Here is a 21,315-nt window from a genome sequence, read left to right on the forward strand (position 1 = left end):
TTAAAGTTATGTCTTGAAAGGGGCAAATGTTAGGGGAAGATGACTAGAGTGCTCTAAATTCCAATTCCATCAGGACCCAGAGAAAGAAGAGGGAAAAGAAAGAAGAGAAGAGAAGAGAGGAGAAAAAAGAGGAGAGAAGAGAAGAGAAGGGGAGGGGAGGGGAGGGGAAGGAAGGGAAGGGAAGGGAAGGGAGAAAGGGAAGGACATTCAGAAGTAGGTATGACTTAGAAAGGAAGAGAAAATAGGACCATAGAAAAAAATGGGCAAATATATATATATATATATATCGATAATTATAGAAATAGTAGTCAACCTATTGAGGGACAGGAAGTAAGTACCTGGGGGGAGGAAAATGCTCACCCATGAACTAGAAGTGGTGACAGGTGTGGCTTAGAATGGTGAAGGCAGGGTTTAGGTGTCATAAACTAGACCTGTGGGCATGGCATGCTCTCTCTCTCTGCCTAGGTCACCCTATAAATAAGCTACTTTTTGCTCTTTTGTTCTCTCTCATTTAGGTGAGCACCCCATCAACATGTAAGAGAGCTCTGAGGGGGCTTCTCTCTCTTTCTGTTTTTCTCTTGTTCTCTTGCCTAGGTGGGCCTCCCATGAGGTGTGAATAAGGGGGCTTCTTTCTTTCTCCTTCTCTCTTTCTTGGTCTAAACATGTAAATGTTCTCAATTTCCCTGTTAAAGTTTAAAATTCTTGAAAATCATGCTCTCTAATCAATTATTTGCTGAGGTTATGCATGACAGACTTTTAAAAATATATTATTTATTGTTGGATAAAGACAAAGAGAAATTGAAAGGGGAGGAGGAGACAGAGGGAGAGAGACAAGAGAGACACCTGCAGACCTGCTTCAACACTTGTGAAGTTTCCCTCATGCAGGTGGGACCAGGGGCTTGGACCCAAGTCCTTGTGCACTATAATGTGTGCACTCAGCCAGGTGCACCACCACCTGGCTCCATGAAGAACTTTTTTTTTAAATTTATTTTTATTTATTTATTTATTTCCTTTGTTGCCCTTGTTGTTTTATTGTTGTAGTTATTATTGTTGTTGTCATTGTTGGCTAGGACAGAGAGAAATGGAGAGAGGAGGGGAAGACAGAGAGGAGGAGAGAAAGATAGACACCTGCAGACCTGCTTCACCGCCTGTGAAGCAACTCCCCTGCAGGTGGGAGCCAGGGCTCAAACCGGGATACTTATGCCGGTCCTTGTGCTTTGTGCCACCTGCGCTTAACCCGCTGTGCTACAGCCTGACTCCCCATGATGAACTTTTAAATGTTAAGAAACAAATGGTCAGTCAGTTCCCCCCAATACAAACCCAAATATGTGATCTTGGGAGAATTACTGCAATTTCCAATGGAGGGAATGGGGACACAGAAGTGGTGGTGGGAAAGGTATGGAATTATACTCCTGTTATCTTATAATTTTATAAATCAATATTAAATCATTAATAAACAAATTAAAAAACTTTTATATCCTATACATAATATAATAAGATGTCTCAGTTCTATTGTTTTTTAAGATTAGTTTATTTATTTATAAAAGAGAGGTCAGAGCATTCATTATTCTGGTGTATGCTGGCCTGTGTAAACTACCAGAGTCATCTCCTTGGCCACATGTCTCAGATTTTGCTTGTTTGTTTGTTTGTTTTAGATAGATACAAAGAAGCAAAGAGACCACAGCACCAAAGCTTCCTTTAATACAGTTACGGTTAGGGTCAAAAATTGGTCATACACATGGCAAAGCAGCACACTATCTAAATGAACTGTTTAGCCAGCCACATGTCTGTTTAAATAGGTGATGAACCTGGGGCCCTAGTCAGGGAGTCCTGGGATTCCCACATACACATGATGGACCTAGACATCTAATATATCCCTCTTGCCACTGTCATTGGTCATTTTCACCAGGAACAACATAATGGACCCTTCTGTGGACCCCTATAGGACCTTGCCTTCAATGTGTATCAATAATAGTAAGGAATGTTCCATTCTCCGAAGGGAGGTTGAACAACACACTCTACCTACTACCTGAGGAAGATGGGTCCTGAAATTGGCACAGCCTGGAATGCTCCTAGCTGTGACCACAGAATGTGAGCTCAGACCTACAGGGATTCAGGGGTTACAAAGGCTCCTATGCTGAATATGGGCCCCAGATTAAACTGGTGGGGTTTACAATTAACAATACTTATATGCTTTTCCCATATTTGGGAGCTACTATCTTCCCTGATCCAGCTTCTAGTCCCTTTTCCAACTATGACACCATCTCCCCAGACAATAACTTAGGTCACCTGCATGTGAGATGTCAAGCTCAGGCAAAAACTAGTAGGGTCATGGGTACTTTGAAATATAACTAAAATAGACCTACTAGCTTTTTCCAAAACAGAGACCCCAAATCTTCATCTGTAATAGTCTAGTCTTTATGCTCATTATTAGTCAACAATCTGTTCTGCTTTATATGTTAACTCTTTTTTTTTCAGCCACCAGGTTCCAGATGCTAGCATGATGCCAACTGGACTTCCTTGGGTAGATGATCCCAGCAATCTGTCCTGGAGCCCTGCTTCCTCAGATCCCTGCCCCAGTAGGGAAATAGACAGGCTGGGAGTATGGATAGACCTGTCAATGCCCATGTTCAGCGGAGGAGCAATTACAGAAGCCAGACCTTCCACCTTCTGCACCCCATAATGATCCTGGGTCCATACTCCTAAAGGGATAAAGAATAGGGAAGCTATCAAGGTAGGGGATTGGATATAGTGTTCTGGTGATGGGAATGGTGTGTAACTGTACCCCTCTTATCCCTATGGTCTTGTCAATACTTCCATTTTATAAATGGACATTCATCAGTTCTTATGGAAAAAAAAAAACACTTAGTTTCCCACTCCTCTCCTTCTTCCTGGAGAGTAAGAGGAAGAATACAGGGAAGTGAAAAAGCAAGCTACATGTTGTTCTGCAACTTAGGCTCCATTGGTGCTCAAGGTTTTGGGCACATATGAAGCTTAAAATGAAGAACCACCTGGAACAGGATGGCAGAGGACCTAGTGGGGGTTGTATTGTTATGTGGAAAACTGGGAAATGTTATGCATGTACATACTACTGTATTTACTGTCAACTGTAAAACATTAATCCCCCAATAAAATAAACAAATAAATATTCAGAAAGCAAAAATATATTTAAATTACATATGAAGAAGAAAATGTAGTATTCAGAAAAGCTTTTAAAGAAATATACCTTATTCCATTCACTTGTGATCCGTAATATAATATTGTAATCATTGTCTATCTTCAAGGGTGCATTATAGTATTTCCCATAGTACAGCCTATCTCCAATGGAAATCTCCATGGCATCATCTGCAACATCTTTGTTCAGTAGTTCTGCAGCTATATATCCTTCAGTATCAGAAGTGTTGCTAAAAAATGAAGCAGCCCCTTCAGAATCACAAGAAAATGTGCTTTGTAGGGTCATGGGAAGCACTAATACTTGATAAGAGCTGGAAGAAAAAGAAAATGTCTATCAGACCCTTGCTTCTAAGGTTCATTCACTCATTTAGTCATATTTATTGAACACTTGTTGTGAGATAAACACTTTCTTGGCACATGGAATACTATATTGGATAAGAAAAAGTCCCTAGCCTCATGAAATTCACTGCCTGGCAACTCCAATAGTTATGTGTCTACAATTCTAACATATAGTGTTGATGCTATATGACAATGGTGAGGATCCTCTTAATTTCTAGCTATATGTGAATGCCAATTACAGAATCTTCTGATGGGAATGTCTTAAATATATCCTACCTTATATAAACTTGTCATAAAGTTGACCCTAATTGGTAATGTGCATACTTGTCATAAGTTGACCTAATCAGTGATTTTCACATGGGCAAAGAAAGCACATGGAAACCTGAAAGGATTTAATAGTCACATGGAGACCAAATGACTACAAGAGTTAATGTACAAAGTTTGAAAAAGGCTCCAGACAATCACATGGCAACCTGAAACAGGACTCATGTGATCACATTCCCTATTAATACCAAAGCTCATATTAATACCAAAGCTCATGTGAAATAACAGAAGCAGAGAGAACAAAGTCACCATCAATTAATCTAATCTGACAATATCCTGAAACAGAAAGGTAAAATATCATATATAAATTCTAAAATGTTGAGAGTCAGGCAGCAGCGCAGCGGGTGAAGTGCAAGCATTGCAAAGCACAAGGACTCGCATAAGGATCCTGGTTTGAGCCCCCAGGTCCCCACATGCAGGGGAGTCGCTTCATAAGTGGTGAAGCAGGTCTGTAGGTGTTTATCTTTCTCTCTCCCTCTCTGTCTGCCCCATCTCTCTCCATTTCTCTCTGTCCTATCCAACAACGATGACATCAGTAAAAACAATAACTACAACAATAAAAAACAAGAGCAACAAAAGAGAATAAATATTTTTTTTTAATTCTAAAATGTTCCCTAAACATGAACATAGAAACAAACTAACAGTTAGGGGCTAGGAGATATCTCAATGTGTGAGAACACAGGACCTACATGCCTGGGGGGTTAGCTTCAATCTCTGGCACCAGCATATGCCAGAAGTTAGCAGTGTTTTGGTCTCTTTCTCATACAAATAATTTTTTTTAAAGAAACACACTATAAGTGAACTGTCATTTTGTCACGTTTTCATATTATTCATCCTGCCTGTCACTGAACGGAAGTACAAGAATAAAATTGCACTAAGAATGAATCATGCCTTTATTTGTATTCCTATCAATTAAGTACTGATCTCCTGCCTTTTATAATGTCTAAACATCTGCTTTCTCTATCAGGCCTATTTGGATTTGAATTATTTCTCTTATATCCACACAAATTTTTGTACGGTCCTTTGGTTATGATTGGCTCACCACCAATGATTCTTGAGTTAAGATTTCGATAATGAAGAAAAAGATGCTTCAATACCAAATATGACTAGGGTTGTTTCCAAAAGTCATCAGAACACACAATTTCAACTTATCAGAAAATATACACTCACTACTCCACATTCCTGATTTTCTATCTCCTGCTCCTGAGAGCCCAGAAGTTATTCAACAGGCTAAGAAAAAGGAGCCCCCTCCCCCTAAACACACACACACACACACACAGAGCAGGCACTGGATTTGGAACTTCTCCACCCACTATGCTCTCAAACCTCATAGGTATATTCTCAGGGAAATGACTAACACAAAACTTGGGTTCACTTTTAGTCAAGGACTTCCTTGTACAAAAGGTTCAAACCAAAGTCTGCAGGCAGTAAATTTTTTCCACCACCACCAGAAAACACTTACTGAACATTCACTGCATACAAGGAAACACCTGTGACAACAAACTTTCCTTGATGTCCCTATGAATCATGGTCACAGGTAAGAAAGCAAACACAGCCACCAGACCATTGTCTATATAAGCATTATCTTAAATCCCTTTCATTTTTCCATGTGATTAGTGGTGTTCAAGTGCAAATGCAAGGCTCACCTGGGTTCATTTAGCTCACTATATGACCCATAAGTCATACAAATACTGGTAAGGCAGAAACTACAGTCTCCAATTAACATGATTATAATCATCTGAGGTACTTGACAAATACACAAATTCCCAGACCTACTGAATTAAAATACCCAGAAGTAGAATCTGAAAAGTGTATTGCTGACAAGTACCCCAGATGATTTCTGTATTCTAGCAAACCCTGGAGGACAACAGCATTAAGGAAGCCCAGCAATCTGCTAGCTAGATCAAACGAGCTCAGGTCCCCAAGTCATAGTCCCCAATTTCCTGCTCCACCTGTCACATGTGCCTCTAGGTAATTAGACCTAATGATGTTATGAAGCAGTTGTGGCTGCTTTAAACATGTCTGTTCTGGAAGGACTTCTCTCATTCTCATCACCATCCTCCCTCAAATGACTCACTGGTCTCCACTTCCTGTTTTGGAGGCACTGACCGGCACATTACCACAAGGATACACTATCATTTGGCTTTTAGTTGTGCATTACGTAACTTGCAAATTCTCTTTGGAAGTGATATCATGGCTCAGTTCTTCTTATAGCAACAGAATTATAGTACCTTCCAGTAAATTGCCAAGTATCAAGAAAAAAACAATTTATGCAATATCTATCTGTAAAGATTTTTGAGCTTATACTGAACTCCAACAAAAATCAAGGAAATCGCAAGTTTCATTACAAATGGACATATAGATACACCTCCAGACATTTTTTTAAATAATGGTATAATGTCTGCATTTCTTCTGTTTTTAAGGTAACCTTACAAGACTATAAATGTTTTTGACGAATGACTTCATATCCCTTCAAAAAAATGTTATTAAACCATACCCACCACCAATGTACCAATATTCCTCTACCAAAGTCCAATGAACCTCCTCCAACCTGGCAACCCAAGCCTCTGCCTCCACCCCAGCCCCCTTTGGGAACCTAAATTCTGTAGTCTAACAGTGTGTCTTCATTTGATTTTGCTTGCTTTTTGTCTGTCTGTTTGTTTTTGTCTTTCATTTACCCTATATTTTCATCTTATATAAGTCCCTTGTGATGGTTGGTTTAGTGGTCATTAACTTTTAAACCTTTAACTGTTGTCTGAAAAGATCCTCATTCCTTCAAACTTGAGTTAGATAGAATATTCTGTTAGACAGAATATTCCTGGGAGGCTATCTTTTCCATTCAAAACATTAATTATATCCTGCCAGTTCTTTCTGACTTTAGACTATAGCCTTAGGGGTTTCCTTTAAAGGCAATTCATTGCTTTTCTCTTGTTTTTTTTTTTTTTTTTGCATTTATGTTTCATTTAATTAGGGTCATTAGATTGTAGTATCAAGGGAAACATAAGGCAATGTATGATGAAGTTATTGCCATCTCCTAAAACCCTATGAGCAAGTTTCTCATTTTACCAGGTGAACATAATTCTTCCTTTCTGAGAGTATTCTTCTTTCCTAATCTTATCATGGTTTTTGAAAATTAAAATGTCTACTTAAACATATTACAGACCTTCAACTGAGGTCAATTAATTTCATCCTAATACCATGTGGGATCCAAAAAGCAGTCATTAACTGCACAGTTTTCTCACACCTATTTCAATACATAAATAAATTAGAAGAACTAGCCATGTGGCCCTTTCAGAAACCACTACACACACCTTAGAATCATCCTTATGTATAGGAAAATTTATTCTGATTTTGGTATATGAAATGATAGTCCTGCTCCACCAACACTAATCGATGCACATGGAGATGTGAATGCAAGAGATAATGCCTGACATGTTTTAGATGCTCAACTAATGCTCAGCTAATGACCAAATGAATAGATTCAATTTCTTCAATTAAACTATCATGTGCTTATCTGTGGTGCCTTAGAATTCTCACTGTTTGTTTCAAAGGGTGTAGGTTAAGATTAAACAATCCTGGGAATTGGGCGGTAGTGCAGCGGGTTAAACAACACGGGTGGCACAAAGCACAAGGACTGGAGTAAGGATCTGGTTCGAGCCCCCGGCTCCCCACCTGCAGGGGAGTCATTTCACAGGCGGTGAAGCAGGTCTGCAGGTGTCTATTTTTCTCTCACCTTCTCTGTCTACCCTTCCTCTCTCCATTTCTCTCTGTCCTATCCAACATTGGTGACATCAAGAACAACAACAATAAAACAACAAGGGCAACAAAAGGGAATAATAAAAAAAAAAAAGATTAAAGGATCCCATTGTTCAGCAGAGAGGCAATTACAGAAGCCAGAATTTCCACCTTCTGCATCCCATAATGACTCTGGGTCTATACTCCCAGAGGGATAAAGAATAGGAAAGCTATCATAGGAGAGGATGGGATAGGGAGTTCTGGTGGTGGGAATGGTGTGGAGTTGTACTCCTCTTATCCTATGGTTTTTGTCAGTGTTTCCTTTTTATAAATAAAAATTAAAAAAAAAAAAATTAAAGGATCCATTTGTGTTCAAGGAAACAAAAAGAGGCCCTGTCTACCAGTACATGGGTGCTATCACCTAAAAGGAAGTTTCTTCCTCACTCAAACAAAAGTTTCCAAACTACACCCTCAGGGTTATTGTGAAATCATAGAAAATGGACAACTAACTAACCTGATAGGTCCATTTTCCTCCTTGGCTTTCCTCAGTCTCAAGTGTGGTAGAGTCCATCCTTGCCCTGTGAAAAAATCTACTTCTGGAAGAAGAGGCTCTGAAAATATATTGAAAAAGGAGGATTACAATCAAAACTCACAGGAGGACAAAGAAAGAGCTCTTTATGGGAGCCATCAAAGAAGAGGTTTTTTTTCAAGATTTATTTTTTAATATTATTTATTTATTATTGGATAGAGAGAGAGAAATTAAGAAGAGGAATTAGAAAGAGAGACAGAGAGATACCTGCAGCCCTGCTTCACCACTTGTGAAGCTTTCCCCCTTCAGGTGGGGACCAGGTGCTTGAACCTGGGTCCTTGTGCACTGTAATGCGTGTGTTTAACGAGGTGCACCATCACCCAGCCTCTAAAGATTTATTTTATTTATTTCACTTAAGATAGATTGAAGGTTTCATGTGAAAAGATAGAGCATCACTCCAGCACATACAGCGCTCAGGCATGCAAGTCTTACTTGCCTGCAACAACACACAGGCGAGCCAAGAAAGAAAGAGAGAAAGAAAGGAAGTAAGGGAGGGAGGGAGGGAGGGAGGAAGGAAGGAAGGAAGGAAGGAAGGAAGGGAGGGGAAGAAAGGGGGGTAGGAGGAAGGAGGAAAGAGAGAGAGGGAGGGAGGGAGAAAGAGAAAGGGTAATAATGAGCATATTCTGACACATGCTAAAGCATAGATAAATCTTGAAAACATTGTTTTAAGTAAGCCTCGTACAAATGAAAAATATTGTATGGATTTATGTAAATTTTATCTAAAATAGGCAACTTCACAGAGACAATAGGTGAGAGGCTGGCAAAGGCTCTGGGAGTAGGTAGGGAATGGGGACTTATTGCTTACTTGTCACAAATTCTTTTTAAGGTTATGGAAATTTTGGAGGGGGTGGAATAACATAATGGATATACAAAGAGTCTCTTGTGCCTGAGGTTCCAAAAATCCCTGTTTCAATCCCCTATAACACCATAATCCAGAACTGAACAGTACTCTAGTAATAAATATATATGAAAATTTTGGAAAGAGGCATTGGTAATGGACTTAATATCTATGAACTGTACAATGAAAAAATTTTCACAATGGCATTTTTATTAGATAACGAAACAGAGAGACAGAAAGAGAGACCACAGTACCTCCTCTGGATACCATGGTCATACCATGTAGTGCTAGGGCTAGAACCTGAGATATGAATATGGCAAAGCACACATATTACCTGGTGAACTATCTTGCAGCTGGCACCTTTTAAAAAATAAATATTTATTTAATTTGGTAGGACAGAGAGAAATTGAGAAGTGAAGGGAAGGGAGAGATAAAGAGTGACACCTGCAGCAGTGCAGCACCACTAGTGAAGCTTCCCTTTTGCAGGTGGGGACTGGGGGCAGGGGAGGGGGGACTTGAACCCAGTCCTTGCACATGGTAATGCTTGTGCCCAACCAGGTGTGCCACCACCTGGCCCTGCCATTTTTTGCTAATTTGGTCCCAGGAATAAAGTCTAGGACTTCACACATCCCTCTATCACTGAGTCATTTCATTGAACTAATTTTTATTTTATTTCATGTTATTCTTTTGAGAGAAAGAGACCGAGGAGAAAGATCTCAAAGCACTACTACACCATTTGCTTTTGTTCTCTTGCACTTGCACACTCTGTAACTTTCATATAGTGCCAGAGTTGAACCTAGGGCCTCATGCATGAGGTTGAGCCACCTCCAAAGTCCAGTACACTAAAAAAAGAAAGAAAGGGAGGGAGGAAGACAGGTAGGGGGAGAGAGAGGAAAGGAGGGAGGGAGGGAGGGAGGGAGAGGAGAGAGAATATACCTCACAACAAAACATTTCTAACTAATAAAGTGATACTTTAGCACTGACAGAGGGTGGCTGCTGTAGGCACTACAGTTTACAAGGCTGGAAAGTTCCTTTTTTGGTAGAGAAGATCAGAATATCAGACTTCTATAACTTTTCTAATCACAGAGCTCTCAGTTTATTTTGTTCTCCCCAGCAACCAGCTTTCTCAAATAGATTTTCTACTGGAAAGAAAATATAACTGATTGGCTAGTATCAGTGTTCTAGCTTCTAACTGGTGGGTGCACCGCTATGTTCCATCGCTGGGGAGCCAGAGACGACCCGAACTGCCCCTGCGGCTACAGACAGACTATGACCCACATAGTCAACGACTGCCACCTCTCCAGATTCAAAGGAGGTCTCGAAACTTTACATCAGGCTCAACCTGACGCTGTTGACTGGCTACGGAAGAAGGGCAAACGCTAGAAGAAGAACTGGTGTTTAAGTTCTGAGGGAGGCAAATGACAAAGACCCTTAATGAGCAGGTGCTCAAAGGGAACAGATGACTAAAAGAGGGGGGAAAAAATAGGGAACAACCTCAGGTGAAGGAGGTCATCGGGACCACTTAAGTTTTTCCCCAGCTAGTACACAGGAGATGCTATGGAGAGATCTGTGAATAAAGTTGAATCTGTTATTCAGCTAGGGTGTTCCCCACTGAACAAAGGTTAGCAACATAAACCAGAAGAGAAGCAGTGTCCCTAAATCTTGCCTGGAAAAGGATTACTAGATGGAAAGCTTAGGGACAAGCCTGTAAGTAAACTCCAAGAAAGTGGAACACTGCCAGATGCTCTAAGTCCCTATATGTAATATATGTATATATATTATATATTACATAGTCTATATTATATATTATTTTGTTATGTATTGTGTATTTATATAGTATATTGGTTTTATGTGCTCAGTGTCTATAATTTTGTGAAGCAAAGACCCTCTGATTTTCATTAATTTTTTCAGGGTTGGCATGCTTTAAGCTCTAATTTCCCTCTAGTTATACAGGATCATGGATATTATTCCCTAATCAAAGGACTAGCTAAGAAGAGGAATCTTTTAACACTGGGAGTTTTTGAGGCTCTTATTGCACTTGGGTTGGATATAATTCCGGTAAGTTCCGGGTAAGCAAGGAGTCTTATCTATCACAGCAGCCCTGTTTGTAAGGGACTACAGAGTTTGGCTAGAGACAGCTCTGATGACACCATCTGTGGCTAGATCTAATTGACATCTATTCCTGACCATCAAACAAATTCCACTTGTTTAAGCAGGTTGAGTTGGGAATCTGTCACCCTTAAGCAAAAGAGGCTGAGCTAGTACAGAATGTATTCAACACCATGATGTTCTGTTGATGTGAAGAACACACAATCATACCCTTGAGGAAGCTCTGGTACAAGATCAACAGAACACAGTAGGGGAGTAGTTCTTTTGAGTTTATGTGAGAAGAACTTGTATGAATCCTGGGGACAATATTTTTGAAGTAGAGTTCACAAGCCTTGGAAGAACCTGGACTAAACCATCTCTCCTTCAAAGTCTATCACTATATCCCTCAGCAAGGGCACAGAGTGAGAGAAAGAGGAAAAAATAATAAAATATTATTGCACTCTAATACAGTCCTGAAATTAGGAGATGGGGATCAAAACAGACTCTAATTATCCAACCAGAAAATAGTTGAGGTTTTATAAATCAGTACTTTCTTAATAAAACTATTAAAAAAAAAAAAGAAAATATTTTAGGGGACATAAATCCTCAGTCCAAACACTAATAAACTCCCAAACCTGCCTTGGTAATTTTTAAATCTCAATCAGATGTATTATTCATACACTCTCCACAAAATACACACCTATTGGCCATTTCTATGCCCCAGGTTCTGGATAAGGCTGGAAGGGACAGCTGAGGAAGGGAAGCTATGGGTTTTGCTTTCCAAGAGCTCAGAGTCTACTAATAGAAACAGTTTGGGGTTGTCATATACATAATAAAGCAGCATTAAGAGTTATGATAAAGCTGTATTCAGAGTGTTATGCGAGTACCGGTAAATAGCACTAAGGGACCCCAGCAAACACAGAAATCAGAGCAAGCTAGGGCAACAGGAGAGAGAGAAAGAGAGAGATAGCAGAGACAAAAGTTCAAGTTCAATATAGACAAAAGATTTCATCCTAGCTGGATAGAGGTAGGCAATGGAGTGGATGAGTATGGGTATATATCAGATCTGAGGTCTTGGAAGTAAAGTGCATTTTGACATTTGACAGCTAACTAGAAGATGAACCTTAAAAAAAAAAAAAAAAGGAAAATCTCAGGTTGTCCAAAAGCTAGCTAAAAAGTATCTAAGGTCTGAAGCAAGTTACGGCACTGAAAATGGAGACGAGACAACAGATGGAAGAAACACTGAGGGAAGAGACAGAAAAGAATGTGCTGGGAAAGATAAAAGGGAGGAAGGAAACAGGCTTGGGTTTTGACAACAGAATCAGTAGTGATGCTATACATTCAGGTCTGGGAAAAATGTTCAGAAACAGCTTGCTTCTCTACCTATTAATTTTGAAGTTCTTGAAGAATTAATCAGCATATAGTTAGAAATATAGATCAAGAGTTTAGAAGACTCTAGTGATGACACGAATTAGTCATCAGCAGAAGTGGTTGCAGCTTCCCAGGAGGGCAGTAGAAAGGCATCTAAGAAGAGGTGAAGGCCCAGGCTAGACACTGGGAAACCTGGGCATCTAATTAGACCAGTAGAAAGAGAGTGAGTTTCTATAACTTTTATTAAATAATTTCAAATTTAGATTTTTTTTCCAAAATCACACAAATATAGCCACATAGGATATGTGTCCCAAAAATCTGTGGGTCTTCTAGGAATCCTTGGAGCTCTCCTGGAATAGCTTCTACTTACAGTCATGGTCTCACACCAAGGTATGGAAACCCTATGCTGTTTCCAATGAGTGTCCAGAAAGAGATTCCACAACTGATGTATCTATGTAAGACAACTTCTGATGTGAAGAGAGTGGGGAGGAAGTTTGACAAGCCATCTCCAGCCCAGACACCAATGCATGCCAGGTGAATTCACCCCTTCCTTCCATCTGACTTGAGAATTTTTCTTCAGTTCTTCATGGTATCAGTGAAATGTCTTTTCGTTTCTGTTGTATTGTTACAGTAGAATAAGTGGGTTTTTATCACATATTTCCTGTTTTCACCTCATAGGGAGATTAACTGCTTGTTCCATTCTGTGTGAGAACACTTCTTGAGCCCTTTTAAATTATTCCTTTGTTTGCTCTCCTTTGAGATTAATAATTCTAGTTCTTCTAATTGTTTGGCTAGCCTTTTAAAGCGACCCATTTCTTCAGCACTCTCAATAATAGCAGAACAAAGAACTCACTCACTTAGAGAAGGCAGCACCACAAAAGGAACAGGAATTTTCTCCGAAAAACAACTACTGGATGTTTTTTCTCATGTGTGCAATATAAAGAACTGAAACAGGGCGGTGGTGTACCAGGTTAAGTGCATATAGTACAAAGTGCAAGGGACCAGCACAAGGATCCCGGTTCGAGCCCCTGGCTCCCTACCCACAGAGGGTCTGCTTCACAAGCAGTGAAGCAGGTCAGCAGGTGTCTATCTTTCTCTCCCCCTCTCTATCTTCCCCTCCTCTCTCAATCTCTTTCATTTATATCCAATAACAACAATAATAACAACAGCAACGATAAACTACAAAGGCAACAAAAGGGAAAAAAATTTAAAATGGCCTCCAGGAGCAGTGGATTTGTAGCACAGACACAAAGCCCCAGTGATAACTCTGGAGGTTAAAAAAAAAAAAAAAAGGGAGTCAGGCAGTAGTACAGCGGGTTAAGTGCACATGGCACAAAGCACAAGGATCAGTGTAAACATCCCGGTTCAACCCCCCCCCCCAAACCTGCAGGGGAGTCACTTCACAAGCAGTAAAGCAGGTCTGCAGTTGTCTATCTTTCTCTCCCCTGTGTCTTCCCCTCCTCTCTCCATTTCTCTCTGTCCTATCCAACAACAAGAATAACTACAACAATAAAACAATAAGGGCAGGAGTCGGGTGGTAGTGCACCGGGCTAAGTGCACGTGGCGCAAAGCACAAGTACCCACGTTAAGGATCCTGGTTCGAGCCCCCGGCTCCCCACCTGCAAGGGCGTCACTTCACAAGTGGTGAAGCAGGTCTGCAGGTGTCTATCTTTCTCTCTCCCTCTTCCCCTCCTCTCTCCATTTCTCTCTGTCCTATCCAGCAATGATGACAACAATAATAACTACGACAATAAAACAACAAGAGCAACAAAAGGAAATAAATAAATATTTTTTAAAAACAAGGGCAACAAAAGGGTATAAATATTTATTTATTAAAAGGGTATAAATAAATATTTATTTTTTTAAGTGTAAAAAAAGAAATATTAAAAAAAAAAAAAAGAACTGAAACATATGAACATTTTATTTAAGTAGCCAAACTGTGGCTAACACTTTGTGAAAAGTATGGAAGTTTTCTTGGGATGGATGTGGGGCAGGATGAGGGAGGCTACAAAAATGTGATAGTGGATTTGGTATAGAACTATCACCAACCCCCATAATCTTTTTCTTTTGCCTCTAGGGTTATCACTAGGGGGGCAGTGCCTGTACAATCTACTGCTCCTGGTGGCCATTTTTTTTCTTTCTTTTTTTTCGAACAGATAGAACAGTGAGAGAAATTGATAGGGGAAGGAGACAGAAAGGAAGAGAGAAAGACAGATACATCAGACATGACGGGCCCAGATCTCGAATAGATCCAATCTCCATTATTATTGGTCATCTCTATCAGGAACAACACAATAGACCTTTCTGTGAGCCCCTATAGGACCTTGCTCTGAACATGGATCAACAACGGTTGAAAATGTTCCATTCCTCTGAAGGGAGGCTGGACAACATACTCTGTCTTACACCTCAGGAAGATGGGTCCTGAAATTGGGACAGCTTGGAATGTTCCTACTCATGACCACAGAATGTGAGCTCAGATCTACAGGGATGCAGAGGTCACATAGGCTCTTAAGCTGAATATGGGCCCCAGATCAGATCAAGTCGATGGGGTTTACAGTCAACAATATTTATACAAATTTCCCATATTTGGGGGCTACTTTCTTCCCTGATCCAGCTTTCTGGTCCTTTTTCCAGCCATGACATCATCTCCCCAGACAATGACTTAGATCTACCTGCATATCAGATGTCAGGTTCAGGAAAAAACAACAACAACAACAACAACTAGTATAGTCATGGGCTCTTTGGAATAACTAAAATAGGACTACTAACTATCTACAAAACTGAGACCCCCCCTAACTCTTCATATGAACTTTTCCAGCCTTTAAGTTCATGATTAGTCAATAATTTTTTTGGCTCTATATGTTAACTCTCTTTTCAGCCAACAGGTTCCAGATGCTAACATGATGCCAACCAGACTTCCCTGGGCAGACAACCCCACCAATGTGTCCTGAAGCCCCATTTCCCCAGAGCCCGCCCCACTAGGGAAAAGGAAAAAACAGACTGGGAGTATGTATTGACCTGCCAACACCCATGTTCAGCGGGGAAGCAATTACAGAAGCCAAGACCTTCCACCTTCTGCATCCCATAATGACCCTGGGTCCATGCTCCCAGAGGGCTAAAGAATAGGAAAGCTATCAGGGGACGAGATGGGATACGGAGATCTGGTGGTGGGAATTGTGTGGAGTTGTACCCCTCTTAGCCTATGGCTTTTTTAATGTCACCTTTTTAAAATAAATTTTAAAAATTTTAAAAAAAGAATAGGAAACCTATCAGGGGAGGGGATTGGATATGGAGTTCTGGTGGTGGGAATGGTGTGGAGTTGTACCCCTCTTATCCTATGGTTTTTGTCAGTGTTTCATTTTTTTTTCCTTTTTTAAAAAAAATATTTATTTAATATTTATTTATTCCCTTTTGTTGCCCTAGTTGTTTTATTGTTGTTGTTATTATTATTGTCGTCGTTGTTGGATAGGACAGAGAGAAATGGAGAGAGGAGGGAAAGACAGAGAGAGGGAGAGAAAGATAGACACCTGCAGACCTGCTTCACCGCCTGTGAAGCGATGCCCCTGTAGGTGGGGAGCCGGGGGCCTGAACCGGGATCCTTAGCCGGTCCTTGCGCTTTGCGCCACGTGCACTTAACCTGCTGCGCTACCGCCTGACTCCCAGTGTTTCTTTTTTTTTTTTCCTCCTTCAGGGTTATTGCTGGGCTCGGTGCCTGCACCATGAATCCACCGCTCCTGGAGACCAATTTTTCCCCCATTTTTGTTGCCCTTGTTGTAGCTTCGTTGTGGTTATTATTATTGCCCTTGTTGACGCAATTCGTTGTTGGATAGGACAGAGAGAGAAATGGAGAGAGGAGGGGAAGACAGAGGGGAGAGATAGACACCTGCAGACATGCTTCACCGCCTGTGAAGCGACTCCCCTGCAGGTGGGGAGCCGGGGGCTCGAACTGGGATCCTTATGCAGGTCCCTGCGCTTTGCGCCACATGCGCTTAACCCACTGCGCCACCGCCCGACCCCCCCAGTGTTTCATTTTTATAAATAAAAATTAAAAAAAAAGAAAAAGATAGATAGATAGATACATGCAGACCTGCTTCACACTTGTGAAGCAACCCCCCTGCTGGTGGGAAGCCAGGGGCTCAAACCAGAATCCTTGTGTGGGTTCTGTGCTTAGACCAGTGTGCTATCTCCCAGCCCCCTTTTAACTTTTTTTTTTCTTTTTAACTTTATTTAACTTGATAGGACAGAGAGAAATTGAAAGAGAAGTGTGATAGAGAGGGAGAGAGAGACCTGCAGCACTGCTTCAATGCTTGTGAAGGTTTGCCCCTGCAAGTAGGGCATGGGGACTTGAACCCAGGTAACCTGATACCATACACTAGAACAAAATCCAAATGGGTCCAAGGTTAAATGTTAAAAGAAAAACTATTAAGAGGCATTAAAAAATATTGGAGAATAAAGAATGATCTAATTTCAGGGTAGGGAGGAATATATTTGACATTACCAGAGGTAGAATCAATATCATTGACTAAATGAAAAGTTTAACTGTCTAAATGTCAAAAAGAATACTGACAAGAGAAAAAAGTAAATAAAATAGGGGTTATGATATGAATGATGAAAGACCAGTATCATTAATGCAGGAAAACTATCAAAATCAATAAGAGAAAGGAGGTAATATAATGCAATATTTTATTAAATCCTCTAAAACCTACCAAAAATGAAAGAAAATCTTATCTGCACCAAAACTATACAAAGGCCCTAACTTTATACTATGTTGGTATGCTTCTGGATTCTGCTACTAAGACCCCTTCTGTTTCATTGGTTTGGTCTCCTCTGCTTAACACTGTATTCTATTTACATAACCACTGTTAACTAAGCACCCCCCTGCCTCCAGGACATTGGTTTAATCCTCACTGGTTCGTGCTTTTTCCTTCTCCCCGCCCCCTATCCTACATACATCCTTTACGGACCTGACTCTTCCACCTCAGGAGAGAGAAGGACAAGATTGTGATTAGAGATAGCTTAGATTGTGCTGTGTTCCACATGAATAAAGATTGAACTGTGTACCACTCAGCCATGAGTCCCTGGTCGTCTCTGTCTCCCGCCCGTGAAGCTCAGCCCGGCAATACTATAGACTTTAAGTGTACACTAGGAATTAACCATATAAAAAAATACATGATGAACTGACATTGGTGCCAATAGAAGCAATGGTAGGTTACATGGTAATGATAGTTTGTATCAGATATCACAAAGTTAGCTGTCTCTCTAGAAATAGACTGGGGGTATGGATTGACCTGTCAATGCCCAAATCCAGCAGAGAAGCAATTAGAGAAGTCAGAACTCCTACCTCCTGCACCCAAAAAACAACCTCAATCCATAATCCCAGTGGGGGAGAAGTGATAGGAGAAAGAAGATAAGAGGGCTCTGAACTCCAGCTCCATCAGCACCCAGCAACAGGAGGAAAAGGAGAGGGACATGCAGAGGTAGTAATGTTGTCTTGAGTAGCTCTGAGGGGAAGAGAGGATTGAATCAAGAAGAAAAAGGGGGCAATTATGTATAAATGTAGACAGATAGTTGTAGAGATGATGGCTGGCCCATGTCTAGAACCTTATGGGAACTGTGATGGCTTGCAGTGAAGAGACTGAAGACTCAGAACCCTGGTGGTAGGAATGGAGTAGATTTATACCACTGTTGACATGTAATTTTGTTAATATGTAGTTTTACACTAATAAAATTTATGTGGTTTACATGAATAATATTTAACTGAAACTAATAAAATTTAATATTTGGTTCACACTATAAAATTTTAAAAATAAAATAAAAAAGGTCGATAAAGTTATGAGACTGGATAGGACAGGGAGAAGGAATAATTTTCTTTTTACCTCTTACATCCCCTTCAGCACTTAGCACACATCTTTTTACATAACCAATCAATAAAGACTTGCCTAATTAAATTAAGTTGCAATATATCCTTTCTTCACCTCTATTACAAGCAGAAAACCTCATATTTAAGGCTTTGTGGATCTAAAGAAAAATTTTATTCATATTTGTAAAAATTAATACTAATACAAGAAAATAATGCATCCAATTAGTTTTCTCTGTGGCATATGATCTTGTTTAAATGGAACTTGAGCCTGGATACTGACAGTTTGAATGAGATAATCAGGGGGATTGTCATTCCCACAAAGTCATTTGCTTGAGGTCCAGAGTTTGACTTGAAGCAAGAAAATAGATGGTAGATTTCTGGGGATGAGGAGGACAAGTGGTCCATGGAAGTATAAAAGAATCTTTGTGTGTGTTGTCTCCTACTCTGATTTAACACTAGATCTCCAGATGTCCAATATTTTGTTCCACAAAAGATTTAGGGAGTCTGGACAGAGAGGGAAACAGTTGGGAGTCAGATGAGTCCCTCTTCTGACATTTTTTTGGGGGGGATTAATGTTTTATAGTCATCAGTAAATAGTTTGTACGTACATAAAATTTCTCAGTTTTCCACATAACAATACAACCCCCACTAGGTCCTCTGTCATCCTTTTGCAGGACCTTTTGACATTTGATGAAGTTTCCACCCCACAAGGAACCAAGCAAAATAGAAAGAATAAGTATGGCACCCTGGAGTCAATCTGAGGATATGAGGCTTAGACTGAAAACACAAAAGCATGGAATTATTGGAAGGTTTGTAGCAACCAAGCATGGAAGAGAAACTTATGCTAGAAGAGTTCAAGAGACTTGGTCCTGCATGGTGTTTGCTGAGGACACCCAGCATTATGAGAAGAGGCATATAGTCAGGGGCTTGGGTGCCTAGTTTTGTAGGGATTATCCTGACTGGGCCTAAAGGGACAGTCTGATAAGCTTGGACATACCTGTCTTTTCAACTGTTGTCCTCAACACCTGTAAATACATTCTCTGAAGTTGGGCAGTAGCGCAGCAGGTTAAGTGTACACGGCACAAAGAGCAAGGACTGGTATAAGGATCCCGGTTCAAATAGCCTACCCACCTAACTCTGCAGTGAAACAGATCTGCAGGAGTCTTTCTTTCTCCCTTTCTGTCTTTCCCTCCTTTATCAATTTTTCTCTATCCTACCGAACAACAACAGCAGTAACAACAATAACTAACAATAAGGGCAACAAAATGGGAAGGATGGCCTCCAGGAGCAGTGGATTCTTAGTGCAGGCACTGAGCCCCAGTGATAACCCTGGAGGGAAAAAAAATTCTCTTTTTCTTGTTATGAATATAAGGAGAGACAGGATATTTCCTATATAAGCTACCATGAAAGTAGACACCAAAAGGAATGATCTCCAGTATTATTGATTCCAGTGTTCAACCTCAAATGATCACCATGTTGTATGGTACAAGTGGTTTGTTTTCATAAATATGAAGGCACTTACTTATATGCTATTGAGTGTGCATGTTCTCTTTCTCTACTATGAGAAGAAAACTTTCACCTATGAGCTAACTGACTTGATTAGAAAACAGGATAACGATGTGTAGAATCCCTTCTGACTCTTTGGGTCTTCTATTAAAAAAGGTTGTTCTCCATCCTTTCCTAAAGGGAGTTCAAATGGTTGGGTTATTCAACTCAGAACAATGAACTACCTGAGGAAGCTCATGAGCACTGAGTCAGGGAACTGTGCTGAATCTCTAGCCACCACCCCTCTCAGTAGCATCCTATTCCATTTTCCCAGCAACATCTGTCTCTGTCCTTCAAAGCAGAGCTTTAACTCTTCCCTGAAGTCAACAACATACTTAAAGCACTTAATTTCATCCTGTTCCAGTCAGTAAGACTGTGTTTAATTTAACACATTCAATGGGGAAATTCCAATGTCTTTTCTTCTGGGAAGTCTACTATTGTGTTTTGAAAACCCATACTACTTGCTTAACATTTCTGATTTTCCCAAGAGACACAAAGTATTAAATAACCAGAAGAGATATTTCACATAGCAGATTTTTAAAATTTTTTTATTAAGAGTATTTTGGAGGGATACTTTTACCCTATAAAAATATCTTAATAGTGAGATCTACCAGAAAGAGAAAGATGAATATGAGATGATCATAGACAGGAACTGAAAAAAAAAAAAAAAAAAGAACAGAGGGAAAACAAAGCTGAACTTGAACTGGGTTTGGTGTATTGCACCAAAGTAAAAGCCTCTGGGGGTACAGGGGCTAAGCAATTAACCTGGTTAAGTGCACACATTACAATGCACAAGGACCCAGGTTCAAGTCCCTGGTCCCCACCTGCAGGGAGAAAGCTTCACAGAGTGGTAAAGTAGGGCTGCAGGTCTTTTTCTGTCTCTTTCCCTCTCTACTTTCCCTCCCCTGTCAATTTCTGTCTCTATCCAATAATAAATACATAAATAAATTTTTTTAAAAAGACTCTGGGGGAAGTCGAGTGGTAGCGCAGAGGGTTAAGCGTACGTGGCGCAAAGCACAAGGACCAGCGTGAAGGTCCTGGTTCGAACCCCCGGCTCCCCACCTGCAGGAGAGTTGCTTCACAGGCGGTGAAGCAGGTCTGCAGGTGTCTGTCTTTCTCTCCCCCTTTGTCTTCCCCTCCTCTCTCCATTTCTCTCTGTCCTATCCAATAATGACATCAACAACAACAACAACAAAACAAGGGCAGCAAAAGGGAATAAATAAATAAATATTTTTAAAAAAAAGACTCTGGGGTGGAGGGAGGGTTCAAGTCCTGGAACATGATGGCAGAGGAGGACCTAGAAGGGGTTGAACTGTTATGTGGAAAACTGTGAAATGTTACACATGTACAAACTATGGTAGTTTATTGTCATCTGTAAACCATTAACCCCCCAAATAAAGAAAAAATATATCTTAACAGCTAGTATTTAAACACAGTTTTAAAATTTCAAAT

The 21,315-nt window shown here is 40.3% G+C and overlaps 1 protein-coding gene across 8 annotated transcripts in view; it reads right to left on the reverse strand.

The window, feature by feature from the left end:
• SUSD1 (sushi domain containing 1) overlaps positions 1-21,315 on the reverse strand; it is a 325,163-nt gene that overhangs the window by 175,253 nt on the left and 128,595 nt on the right. For 7 of the 8 annotated variants that reach the window (XR_009552073.1, XM_060199941.1, XM_060199942.1 and 4 more), the window contains exons 11-12: positions 8,087-8,183; positions 3,227-3,485 (exon numbers count right to left, since the gene is read on the reverse strand). The exons of the other annotated variant lie outside the window; for it this stretch is intronic. Coding sequence is in view for 6 of the 7 variants with exons in the window: in XM_060199941.1 (XP_060055924.1) it covers positions 3,227-3,485; positions 8,087-8,183 (356 nt within the window). In the remaining variant the exon portion in view is untranslated. The remainder of the gene's footprint in view (positions 1-3,226; positions 3,486-8,086; positions 8,184-21,315) is intronic. 8 annotated transcript variants of the gene reach the window in all.

Source organism: Erinaceus europaeus, chromosome 10, assembly GCF_950295315.1.
Source record: "Erinaceus europaeus chromosome 10, mEriEur2.1, whole genome shotgun sequence".
In the NCBI taxonomy this organism is placed as follows: Eukaryota; Metazoa; Chordata; class Mammalia; order Eulipotyphla; family Erinaceidae; genus Erinaceus; species Erinaceus europaeus.